This window comes from Engystomops pustulosus, chromosome 3 (genome assembly GCF_040894005.1).
Source record: "Engystomops pustulosus chromosome 3, aEngPut4.maternal, whole genome shotgun sequence".
Taxonomy (NCBI): domain Eukaryota; kingdom Metazoa; phylum Chordata; class Amphibia; order Anura; family Leptodactylidae; genus Engystomops; species Engystomops pustulosus.
In genome coordinates, this window is record NC_092413.1 from 170215487 (window position 1) to 170229421 (window position 13935).

Genomic DNA, 13935 nt, shown 5'->3' on the forward strand with positions numbered 1-13935 from the left:
ATGAAGGGGACAGTCCTAGGCATTTCTGAAACAAATGTGCCATGAGTAAACCCTGGACATCCCATGTCCCCATTTAACCTCAAACTCAATAGACATCTTAATCTTAACGCTTATACAGCTGTAACCTGTCCTCAATCCAATAGTTCCAGCTGCATTGTCCTTATATATATATACTATGTGTGTATATGTATTTACAACAAAGTGTACAAGATAATGGGATCTAGTCTAAACTAGTCATCTAAAAGGAGGACATGTGTTAAACTATAGTCTTAGCAGAACATTTTATTGTGAGAGTGAATTCTGCCTCCCATTATAGATTGCAGAAAACCAGTGAAAGAAAAACATGTAAACATTGGCACAGAATCCAAAAAAATTCAACACCTTGAACACAAGCTAAGCATCAGATATACAGGTACAGCTGCAGCAATTCTAGCAACCACTAGAGAAGAAATAACAGGATATAAATCACATTGTATTTGGCATGGGTGCCACCTCAGGAATCCTCTCTGTGGGCACCTAAGTCATTGACCCAGCAGACAGGACTTTAAACCAACTCATCAGACAGGACAGTCAGCTCAAGAAGCTGGTACAATGAAAGTTATAGCGCTATATAAATATAGATTATTATTATAAAAGGAAATCAAAAGGTTGCAAAAACACACAAAAAACTAGAAATACTCCTCGCTACTGTACAGCAGAACTTTGCTTACTATGTTTATCATTGTGTGTACATGGCATACTGTGAAGTTCTACCAGAATAGCTGCCAACCATGCCACGCATTGTGCCGGTGCAAGGTTTGCCCTGTGAGAGGCACTTTCACACACAATGTACTTAGAATAAGTGTTTCCTTTGCTACTTTACCAGCATGAACGCTGCAGACTCTGAATGATTAAATATGTGATGATTTCATTTCTTTCTAAAGGAAAATAACCCTTCTTTGTTTTATCTTTCCCATCAGGTTTTACCAGTTTCATGAGAAGCCCTGCAGGTGACATATTTAACCCGTTACATAGTGAAATTTATCAGGACATGGAGCAACCCTTGAGCAATTATTACATTGCATCGTCTCACAATACTTATTTAACTGGGGACCAGCTTCTGTCTCAGTCAAAGGTGGATATGTATGCTTGGGTGTTACAAGATGGCTGCCGATGTATAGAAGGTAAGCTAATGCTTTATTGCCCCAGTACTTTATATTGTTAGTTTTTGAGGCATTTGGAATCATCTTATGAGAATGGAAATGTGGTATGATTGTATAGTATCTGCCTATAGAATTGAGGTTAGATTTGAAAGTCGCCATTTGCCCTACTGTTACCGCTGAGGCCAGTAATTGGCTACAGCGATCACATAGATTGGATGGTGGCACTGTGACCACGTTATAGTGGTGTAGTGTGTAGCTAACAAATATCTTATGACTATGGTCACTTACACATAAAAGGTAATCGGGTACATCATATTGTTATGTTTTTGTATTGTTGAATGTCTTATAAGATGCTCCATCAATAGACAGGTAAATTATCTTATGTAACGTTACTGATGAATCCTGTTAATGCTGTAATTATTCGATCTTGTTTAGTTTTGCTGAAGTTGTTCTGCGTATATGTGCAGGAATTAATCTCTGTGTGATAATAGAGGAGAATTAGCAGTTATTAAGATTTTTCTTTAGGTGATAACAACAGAAATCCTACCCTAGATATACAGTACTGTATTACAAATGTCTGTAACCTAGGCAGTACAACAACATTGAATTCTAGACACATCTGGGGGTTGCCAGGTACCTGTAGTGTAAAATAGTTGGAATAAGTTGCCTTGAATCTGTTGGAGCCAGATGAAAGTGATGTTTTATTTTAATCTCCTCAGACCACGTTCACACATGGCACCTTGATTGCATATTTAAACTCAATTGAAAGGCCCCACCTCTGATTACACTTTGCGTCGCGTTCTCTGCGGTGGATTCGGGTCCGGACGGGATTCATTAAGGCAGGTCCACCAGGTGGCGCTGCTGCGCTGAAGTTCCCCGGAACGCACTGGAATACACGAGCCGGGCTGAGTGAAGGTAAGTGCAAGCTCCGCGACACATTTTTTTTTTAAAATGCGGCGGTTTTTCTGAATCCGTCGGGTTTTAGTTCGGCCAAGCCCCCCGATTTTCGCCGCGTGCATGGCAGCGCCGATGCGCCACAATCCGATCGCGTGCGCCAAAATCCCGGGTCAATTCAGGGGAAATCGGCGCAAATCAGAAATATTCGGGTAACACGTCGGGAAAACGTGAATCAGGCCCTTAGTAAATGACCCCCATTGAGTTAACATTGTGTTTCCTGAGCATTTAGTATATGTGCAGGAAAGGCAATGACAACTCATTGGGGCAGATTTATCAAGCTGTCTGAAAGTCAGACTATTTTTAGTTGCCCATGGCAACCAATCACAGCTCCCCTTTAAAATATTCATGAGCACCGGTAAAATTCAAGTTGAGCTGTGATTGGTGGCCATGGGCAACTAGAAATATTCTGACTTTCATACTGCTTGATAAATCTGCCCCATTGTGTCATCAGGGGTGGAAGCTATTGAGTTGTTATATGCAACACAGCTGGTGTGAGTAACACTATTTGAGTGCAATAAAGCCCTGCACATTCATAAGTTACTTGCACTGTATTACTTATACTGCCTCCTTGTACCTGATTGACAGGTCTCAGGGCTATGATATTCTGCTGAATGTAACATTGAGAGATTGAGAGAGAACTCCTTGGACACTTAAAGTTAAGTGACCAGGATGACATCCTCTAAGGTTCTCTTACATCTGCAACATCTACCACATGTATGTATCTAATCACATGAGGTTGATGTTGCAGATGAGAACCTTACACTTTAAGTGCCCAATGAGCTCTTTCTCAATGAAAGAAATCAATCATGATAAACCAGGGGCACTTACTTATCAACCCAAGCACCATGACGGAGGTAATCTTCTTATATTTATTAGCCATGTCCTCCTTCCTTCTAAAAATTAACTTACAAATTATGCTTACGGTTCTGAAGGGCTTCTTGGAGTGTTACTAAAGCCCCTCATTGCTGAAGATTCACAGACCTTTACACTTTGCAGGAGCACTCTCCCCCTTTACCCCCACTGTGTGGTGGTTCCACCCGTTTGCTGCAGTGAGATTACTGCAAACAGAGGAAGGGGAAAGCATAGATGAGAGAGGGGAGGAGGAGACAGTGTAACAGCCTGTGAAGCTACAGCACGGAGGGGCTGATAACATCCCCCATTTTGATTTTAGAAGGGAGGAGGCCATATAAGAAGATAACCACAGTCACAGTAACTGGATCTATGAGTAACTTCCCTTGGCTTATCATGCCCGATTTTGATGGTAGATTTCTCATAATGGGGTTTTTTGGGCTGAGGGTTGGTTGTTCATAAGGGATGGATGAGGGTACAAGACCAAGCACCAGCACAGATCAGCTATTGTTAGCAGCTGATTCACAAATAATGGAGCAATATAAAAAGACAGCTATGTTTTTAATCTAGAGGCTGAACCATATCACATCAGTTTAGCTCCAGAATGGTAGCTGTAAATTAGCATGACCACTAAACTGAAAATGGAGCGGTCTACTTTCTGCTTCAGTCTCCATTTATCAGCTGCTGAAAATCACTGATATGTGGCAGTGTTCCAGTTGCTTATGTTTTTCATTAGGTCAACTATGATTTCCAGTCCAATTAAAAAGATGCATATTTTCTAAAAATGTGACAAGGTGTTTATAGATAGTGTATGGAATTTCCATCTACACCAGCTGTACAGACCGAAGATACATTTGATATAGTTTTAGTGTAGAGAATTATATTACATTTTTTATTAATTGGTTGGCAATTGCTGCTTATCTGGCCTGTGATTTGGGATAGTGTAGCATGTATTCATTTTATTTGCAAGCCTTTGAATTTATGAAATCTAGAAAAGAAATCCCACTCTCTGACACTTTGAAGTCTTCTATTCATCAGCGCCTTTATATAACAGCTTAAAAAGTAAATGTCATTGGAGATCATTTAAAAAATGTTTAAAATATATATTGTAATAGAACCCTATTCCATGCAGACTAGAGTTTCTTTTTGCTTTATGTGTGTTTGTTTACACAGCTCTGATCAGTGAATTTTAACCGTTTCTGCTCTCTCTTTTACTATAGCCTATGAGCATTATTTTAAAACATAATTGTTTCTCTTTTTGTCTCTTACTTTCACTTTCCTCTTGATAAGGAGAGACTGAGCCGGGATTGGTAAGATCTTTGTAGTCCTAGAGAGAGCAGAAGGGGTTAATCCTCAATGCTCATAGATGTACAAAGAAACCCAGAATGATGAGATGTTCTGTAAGCCTGTAGTCATCCTCTATAGATACACACACTTTGTAGGCAGGAATACAGATTTCTACAGAGAGATTAAAACTGTTACTAAGGGGGTCAACATTTTTTTTTTTTTTTTACAAACTAAGAATTTCTAAACAATGAATATGCCCTACAAACAATATGAAAAATGATGTAATTCTTTTTACTCTTTAACAAAATTTTGGATTCTCTGCATTTTCTAACAGTCGACTGTTGGGATGGACCAGATGGAGAGCCCGTTGTGCACCATGGATACACACTCACCTCAAAAATTCCCTTTAAAGATGTTGTAGAGGCCATCAACAAGCATGCCTTTGTTAAAAATGAGTATGTATATTCTTTCTTCTTTTATGCAATGTATATGCTTGTAGCTAAAACAAAATGTATAAATGCAAGCAGAAAGGCCAGCTCGTCTTCCCTGATATCACCCGATGCATAGAAACAACACCTTGAAAACCTTCGGTTGTCTGACAATTGCTCAAAAATGTCTCCAGCATTAGCAGGAAATATTCTTCCCAAAACTTTTAGTTTAATGGCACATCTTACAATGGTGCAAGGGTATAGGCAAACATGTAAACAGGCACACAGACCTACGCATTTCACTTCACAGCTTAATCATGGTAACCATGGAAATCCGTCAGCTCATTGCACAATCTATGCGGCCTGCTGCGCCTCACCGCTCACTGCACATACACCCTGCCCTCTACACAGTGTAACAAGGCAGAGCGTAGGTACAGAAACTCCGTAGTTACACTGAGTATAGATGGGACGCATGCACAGTGAGCGGCGAGGGGCAGCGAGCTGCCTATCCTATCGCTGTCGCAGTGAGTGAAATGTAGCGTTCTGGTTACAGTTTCCCTTCAAAGCTAATATAGCATCAAAATTGAGCATGATAGACTAGGGCCACTGTGAGGGGAAGTGCAGAGGGAGCTGAAAATGCTGGGGAAGCAGAGGGGGAGCACAGTGGGGCTCTGGTAATACCCACAGGAGCCCTTCAGACTCATTATCATAATTTTAAAAGTTCATTTTAGAAGGAAGGAGGCCATGGTTAACACATATAAGAACATTACCATTGTCATGGTATCCTAATATTTAACCCATTTGTGCACCACAACATACTATAACGTTGTGGTGCTGCGGGGGATGTACGGAGAGAGCTCTTGCGCATAGTTCTCTATACACAGCTCTGCCGGTGGGTCCCGACAACTTGGATTCCAAATTGGATTCCTAATGGCAGGCTATAAGAGATTAGCAGTAAATTTACAATATACTGCAAAGCAGTAGTATTGCAGTTGATTTCTGCGTGATCAGACCCCCTAGGGTTAAAATACCCTAGGAGGCCTAAAAAAATAGTAAAAAATAAAATAAAAAAAAATCTAAAAGTTTAAATCACCCCCCCTTCCCAAGAGCACATATAAAAAATTAAACAGTAAAAATAATAAACATGTAAGGATTGTCAAATTCCAAAATGCTGGTTCTATCAAAATCTAACATCAGTTACTTACAGCCGTGAACACCACGCCCAAATGTCTGATTTGACACTTTTTTTTCAACATTTTTCCATCCAGCAATATTTGATATACTGTAAATGAAAACTTTCCAATAATTGGCAATACGTCCATTTATAAAAGTTACACCTTACACAGGTCAGTAACAGTGAACTAGGAAAATGCTCTTGACCTCAGAATTTGATAAGCTGGAAAAAAAATTTTTGTACAAAAGAGTTTCATTTTTTTTACTCTACTAAAACCTATATAAATTTGGTACCCTTGTGATTGTCCCGCCCCAAAGAATAATGGAAATGTGTCATTATGAGCACAGGATGAAAGCCGTTAACGCAGAACCCACAAATATATGCTTCAAATGCGTATATTTTGTCAATTTGGATTTTTTTTCCAGCTTTCCAGTACATGGCATGGAATATATGGTGCCACTTAAAAGTACAATTTGTCCCGCAGATAACAAGCTCTCTTTCATCTCTGTAAAACGGTAGAGTAAAAAATGTTATGGCTTTTGGAATAAGGGCAGTACAAAACAGAAACACAAAAATATAAAAGGGCCTCTTTATCAATGTGGTGGATACCAACAATGATGCCACCTTTTGTTGTCTTCAGGTTGTGTGCTACAGATGCAGCACTGGTTAACATGACCTGAAGTAAGATAACTCATTTAGTTATCACAGAAAATGGGCGGACCCCTCCATTCACTTACACTACACACTGAGTTATCATGTCTTGTTAATTGGTTAAGCCAGTCATGTTATCCAGTGCTGCATCTGTGTATTGCTAATCAGCTACATTAAAGTGAATGGGGTTGAAGTACAATACTACACACAATCTGTAGATACATGTGGTGCTTGTTGTGGATGAAATTCTCAATTTATTACAAAATACAAGTCACCAGGACAATGAAATGGAAAATTAAATATCTGAATACCCTGCCAAGTAATTGGGCGAGGGCAGCCTATCTTTCAGGCTATGTCCGAAACATGGCCGCCATGTTGCAATTTTCCATATTGGTTCAAGGGCAGAACAGGAGTGGGTAAATGTCAATTTAAACAGGTTAAATGACAAGAGTCTTTGATTTCTTTTTATATACCCTTTGGAGGTGTTTTATTTTATATGTACTGTTTTCATCAATTCATTTTTATTTCAGATATCCTGTAATTCTGTCTATTGAAAATCACTGTAACATTCAACAGCAAAGAAAAATTGCTCAGTATCTAAAAGAAATACTTGGTGATAAACTTGACTTATCTTCAGTTCCGCTTGGAGAAAACAAACAACTTCCAAGCCCTCAGAACCTAAAGGGCAAGATACTTGTGAAGGTAAACCAGGCTATTGCTTTATTGTGGCTTGTATGTTCCTAGCAGGATGGGTTTTTAATTACATAAAGGCAATTCAATTAGACTTTTGTGAGAGCATGGACTATAGATTACATTACTTCAATGTGACCTCATAGCTTGACTTTCATGGATCAGGTATAAATGATAGAGGTCTAGTTCTATTACCACCACTCTCAATCAGAATCAGAGTGTCTGCTCTGTAGTCCCCAATGCATATACATGCTTCTCAGGCGTTTATTTGAATCGGCTTTGTAGCAGTTCTAGAGGTTTAGTCACATGTGAATGGAGTATCACTATATGACATTATAAGACTTATCTATTACTTCTGAGAAGGGACTTTAGCAATTTATCTGTTCCTCCTCCTAATGTTGGGATTTTCTGTAGCAGCCACTCCCTCCCACTATTTGCAAATCAATGACCTAACTCCAGGCCATTGAAATAAAATAGTAGAAAACCTCTTGTAAGTTATAGCACCAGTACTTACAGTTGTAAGAAAACAAAATTGAAACAGAATATTTCAAGTTTTAATGTGCGGCTCCAGACTGCAGAACAGCTAGAAGCCATAATTCATTCATAATGTATAGACACATTTAAAGTAAATTGGAATAATTTGACTTTGAGGACATATATGTAGTGATGAGTTTCTCTGTTAATGAACATTCAGCTGGAGAGACTAATATCAAATTCATAGTTGGTTATAAATATTGTAATTGCCTGTTTTCATAACTTATAGTATTTATCTGTGTCTGCGGAATCTGTGTTAGGCTGCATTTACACCGACGTCTGGGGGACGGCCAACGTATATACGTCGGATAGACAGCAATGGCCGCAATGACACCGTACCGTTCCGTACCCCGTGAAAAGATAGGACATGCCTTATCTTTTCGTGAAATATGGTGCAGTGCTCATCCCCTCCTCCTCTCCCCGGCGTCCTCGTGTGCCCGCCTTGCTGTGGTATGGCGGGCAAACGTTAATGTGAATGCAGCCTTAGGCTAATAATCTCATGGATGTTGTATTGATTTCCACTTGTTTTCCAAAAGTTCTGATCTACCATTTTAACAATGTATGTTTTTTTCTGCACCAAAAAGCAACTAAAACTGGGGGAAACACAAAGAGTATTCCTTTTACTTACTGACTTTCTCTGTATTAACATTTCAACAAATTTTAAGTTGCTTATTCATACACAGGTTTCAGTTTTTCCTTATTTAGCAGTTTTATTCCAAAATGATCATAAAAAATAGGTGATTTACTGGCAGACTTGTAACAAGACATTATAAACAGAAAAATGATCTACTCTTTCGTTATAGAAAAATAAAAACTTTTTAATTATGCGGTTTACATGGCTTTAGGGAAGAACATAAACTCTGGGTGAAGCAGCTCTTTCTTTCTGAATCACAGCGAGAAATCCCAGAATAAGCTGTGCGCATCCAGTCAGAATTCTCTGTAATGTAAAATTGCTTTTGTATCTCTTTTCAAAAAGTAAACTTTTAACAGTATATGGAGCTTTCACTTTTCTATTAAAATGGGATTTAACAGGTAGAACCTAGTGCGTTTAAGCGACCTTTCTGCTTCCTGACATCTGTAGTCTAATATGGCATTATTGCTTTACTGTCTTTATTGTCAATACATTTTATTAGTTTCTTTTATATTTTTATGTCAGGGGAAAAAGTTACCATATGACCTGGCAGAAGATGTTGAAGAAGGGGAGGTCTCTGATGAGGACAGTGCAGATGAGATAGAGGAGGAATGCAAATTGAGCAATTGCTTTGTAAGTATACAATACTTTCTGTTAGTTGATATTAAAATATTGTTTACAGGGGCTCATTTACTAAGGGTTGCGCTGCTCACTTTCGTCGGACTGTGCACCTTTTTCGGGGATTAAACGGCTTACACAGGTATTTAGCAAGTGTCTACACTGGCTTCTGTCTACACTGGCATGCGATCGAATCTTGGTGCAGCTGCGCTGGCTTCCATGCGGCTACAATTTAGGAGGTGTGCCTTTGAATGAACCGACTGATTCGTACTCAGTGTGGGATTTAACTTTTGAATATTGTTGCAATCGCCAGCACTTAGATGCACCACTAAAAAGATGGCTAACTCTGTCGGACATGCAGGATATCGGGTGCACAATCTTAGTGAATCGCTGCACAGTGCATTATAGTTGGACAATGCACTTTTGGTGAACTCTGGGGACGGGATAAGTAAATGTGCCCCAATGTGTTTGTTTTTACAGGATTATTTTGTCTTTCATTTAGAAGTACTACTTTTCTTTATGGGAAATGTATGTTGGGTACTCAAACTACATTTTAAAAAGTCACCATTTTAAAATATATATATATAATTTAAAAAATGGTATACAGTCATTTGATGCAGCTCTGATCAGCTTAGTAAAACCATTTAAAATATATGACACTTAGTATTATATATATGAGTAAGCCTTTGCTTGCCTCACTTTTAAAAGTTCATAAGAGTATAACAGGCTCCCTGCCTGGAGCTTTCTCTCTCCTCTTCCTCCTGCTCCCTCCCTACTGCAGATGTGAGCTGACATATTTGCAAGGGGATGATGGGGTCAGTTTACCTCTCCAAGAGAGAGAGGTTAGAGCAGATAATGATGATGATAACGGCCTTGCAACAAACTTTTCCGTGACTCGAGGAAGTTTACTGACAGGGAGGCAGGCATATACTTTTAAAAGTGAGTCGAAGCAGAAATGTTTATTATAGAAACAGATTGGGAATTAATATTACAATGCTATGGGGACCTGCCATAAGGTGAAATGTGAGTCCTAATGGCAGGTTCCCTTTCAGTAGAAGCAAACCCTAAGCTGGCAGTAGGAACAGCGCCAATCAATGATATGTGCCATCCAGCATTTTTTACTCGCTGCCTGGACTTTATGAATCTGTTTTTATTTAGCCCTTTTAGATTGAAAACATTTTTAAATAAACCATCATGCAAAATGTTCTGTAACAAAGAGTTCTAGGTCTATGTTGATAAACAATTAAATAGCTATTCCTCTATAACTTTGAATTTTGACTCCTCTCAATTTTATTTTTTTAACGTATTTCCAGGACAGGAAGACATCTCTTTATATAGTAAGTTTTTCAACTTTGGGAGAAAAATGGCTTCAATCATGGATAACTTTACCAATACAAAGATAAAAGCTTTAATTTTAATCTAAAAAGCGTAACTGTAAAGTTACTTGACAAAAAATGTTTAGGATAGTTTTAACTGGAGAGAACTTTTGACAACAATTCCAATGATGCCTGTTCTGTGCTTCTGGCTTCTTCCTATCCTGAGATATAGAGCTAATAGATATATGAGGCTATATGTAATATCATATCAGCTTTTCCTGAAGTGGGTGGGACTTCCTGGTTGTGACATTAGCCAAGGGGAGTGATACCAAGAGCGCTGAGGGCATTCACGTGAACGTGCACAAACCCAGCCATTTGCGACACAGAACCAGTCTTACCGGTTGTACAGAGATCTAGTAGGTAGGGATGACACAGAGCACTGCAGCTCTGCATCATACAGTAATGTACTACATTACAAAGAAAAAGATTTTAAAACATGTCCACCTACATAGGAATAAAAAGATGGACATATGGCAGCATCACAGTATGTGTACATATATAAATATATGTATACATACATATACACACACAGTGTGTATATATACACCTCTTCAGAAGACCACCCCTCTGAGAGGACCCCCTCTCTAAAATACTTTTCTTTTTTTATTCACTGCTTCTTTTAACACTTATTTTTTTATTATTTTGTCATTATACTCTATGAAGCTGTCCCCTATTTGCAGACCACCTCTTTCCTGTGGAAAGAATATGTATATACTGTGTGTATAATGTGTGCATGATCTGTTCACATTTTTACTATATTCAAACACAAACAGCTCTTCTACATACCATTCCTGGTATGTAATTTGAAGACCTGCAGCATTTAATCAGTCACATGCTAATGACATCACTCCAGGTCCTAGAGGTTTTTTTACATGCTGCCTTGACTGATATTTTCATGCTCCCAGCAACTACTGATGAGTAGAGTCCCCATCTGCTAGTAACCCCTCCCAACAACATCTACCCACCCTCATCTCCACTGTCTAGATATGGATTCTCAAGGCAACCAACCAAACAAAGACAGCCAGAAGGTCACGGTAACTGCTAGCTGACAAACAGCTGCAGATAGCTAATGAGTGTGAATTGGAGAATTGCTTATTATTAGTGCAGAGCTAGGCAAAAGTTTTTATACTTTACAGTTGTACTTAAATCTTTTTCCTTCTGCTATGCCAAATTAAGTGATGAGCACTATTACAATACTTTACCAGGGTAAGTACACATTCCGAATAGGGTCACCCTAGAAAATTGTTCTCTGCAAACCTCTCCATCATAACTATTCCCAAAGCTGTGTTTGAGGGGCATGTGGATATCCTTGGCACACTCCTTTAGTTACTGCTATTACGGTCTTTTACTTTCCCTAGTAAAGTTTTGTGATTTTGGTCAACCCCTTCAAGCTTTCATGTGTTTTCAACTTTTTATATTTTTTGAGCAATTGTCTAGATAAGTAATAAAAAAACAGATGAAGGAAATATAAAGGGATAACATGAAAATGGCATAAAACAAAATCTTTGTATGCAGTTATTCCATGGTTTATCAGAGTAAATGTAGCACCTCCATTTCCTAACTGAGGTGGAGAAGGTAGTAAACATTAGTCAGGGTGATTGTGTATACGTTTTGGTACTTTTACCTGTGAAGTGTTTTGCATTATGGCACTTATTAAACATTTACTTTTTTGTCTAAAATAAAAAATTATATTAAAAAATGTTTACTTCCAGCTAAATTACGTATTCACGTTTATTTATTATGTAAAAAAAAACACTGAATATACGTGACCATGCATAGCGACAGTGGGTTTTTTTTTGGGCAGGTGATAACAGTGTCGTATTTGTTGCCCGAGATGAAACAAATGCTGAATGCGCTTTGATAGAAAAAGCACATTCAGAGCTGGGTTTTTGGCATAGATGAATACGTTTTTATGAATTAGCCTAAAGCATTGAATGAACCACATGTTAATGGGTTTTGTGTTAATCCTTCGCAGAGCAATGGAACAACAGAACACCAAGTAGAATCTTTCATCAGAAAAAAACTGGAGTCCTTACTGAAGGAATCTCAGATTAGGGACAAGGAGGATCCTGACAGCTTCACTGTGAGAGCTTTACTAAAGGCAACGCATGAGGGCTTGAATGTTAATCTAAAACAGGTAATTGCTAATTATTGGCTTTAAGAGCAATAACACAGTACAGTTTTGAAAATAATAACATTTAAATAATATAAAGTTGACTAGATTTCTCTTAAAGACCATCTACAAACATAAAAAGCAGCTGCTTATGTACTGAAAGAACAAAAAATACCATAGATACTTTATAAGATAACCCGGTACTTCACCATAACATAGACAGACTTTGTTTCCCCGGCACCGGTAACGTGATGTACCAATTTTACTTGACCTCTTCACAATTCTGATTTTAGCATGTGGAGCATTGTACTTCTGTGGCCCTTTGATTTCGGTATTTGGGAAGGAAAGGATAGTGCAGGTTCAATTTAATTATTTGGGGTGAATGTATCATTGTTGTTTCACCAGTTTTGTGGCGTATAAAAGTCTCAGAATGTTCAGTGACTTTTGCAAACATACTCCACGTTTCCATTCTTCCTGCTAACTCCAGATGTATGGAGGCAATCCTGCTGTGCTGATAGGGAACTAGGGTACAACAACAATACCATGTGTATCATCCCAATTCCCAACTATGGTCACAATATATATATTGAACAAAGATAAAACATTATAATATTAAAAACATAAAAACATTTAAAACACATTTTTTGATGTGAAAAAGTGGACAGGTCAGTGTGTGAAGACTCTAGGCCTGTGTACCCTCATTCCATGTGCCTAAATAGACAAGCTCCACTGTCTGGCAAGATATCCCATAAAGAACAATTAAAAAATACAAACAGTTACTTTAAAACACCCTTGACAAAGCATCCTATCAGAAACGTGTCAGGGAATTGGCTCCTTTGGTCTGTATACACATTCTTTGCCCTCTTGCTCAGCCCTGTTTGATTTTGTCTACCTCGTGGAATTTCTGCTGATATATACTAGGGCAGTGGTGGCGAACCTATGGCACAGGTGCCAGAGGTGGCACTCAAGGCACTCTCTGTGGGCACTCAGGCCATTGCCCCAATTTCACCAAACAGGGCCAAATCCACCAAATCTTCCTGTAGTCCAAAGCAACTTAAAAGATGCTGCTCTCAGCGCTATTTTAGGCAACATTCACACAATGTATGACCGTCGATGTATGGCGGGCATACATCGGGGCTGCGGAGAGGAAGAGGGGAAGAGCGCAGTTCACCCTTGCCCCTCTCCATAGGAATATACAGCGCACGGCGTCGTATTACATGGAAAGATAGGACATGTCCTATCTTCCTACGGGCTACGGAGTGGTACAGTACCGCACGTGTGCTGCACCGTACCGTTCCCTTACAGGGCCGTGAGCCCATAGAAGTGTATGTACGTTCGTGTGAATGATGCCTAAAAGAGACATTTCATTGGCTGTTTGGAACTGCAAGAAAAGTGAGAAAGTGTTGACAGAACTGCATTGTCTTTGGAGGTCCTCCTGCTGGACCCACCATTCTTCCTGGAGAGAAGCTACAATGATGGTCTGAA

At 39.0% G+C, this 13935-nt stretch overlaps 1 protein-coding gene across 13 annotated transcripts in view; it reads left to right on the forward strand.

Annotated features, from left to right (window-relative positions):
* PLCH1 (phospholipase C eta 1) overlaps positions 1-13935 on the forward strand; it is a 183549-nt gene that overhangs the window by 132789 nt on the left and 36825 nt on the right. For 9 of the 13 annotated variants that reach the window (XM_072142959.1, XM_072142960.1, XM_072142963.1 and 6 more), the window contains 6 exons: positions 960-1163; positions 4570-4690; positions 7019-7190; positions 8869-8976; positions 10275-10298; positions 12313-12474. In XM_072142959.1, coding sequence (XP_071999060.1) covers positions 960-1163; positions 4570-4690; positions 7019-7190; positions 8869-8976; positions 10275-10298; positions 12313-12474 — 791 coding nt within the window. The remainder of the gene's footprint in view (positions 1-959; positions 1164-4569; positions 4691-7018; positions 7191-8868; positions 8977-10274; positions 10299-12312; positions 12475-13935) is intronic. The other 4 variants (XM_072142964.1, XM_072142961.1, XM_072142969.1 and 1 more) reach the window with 1 other exon arrangement.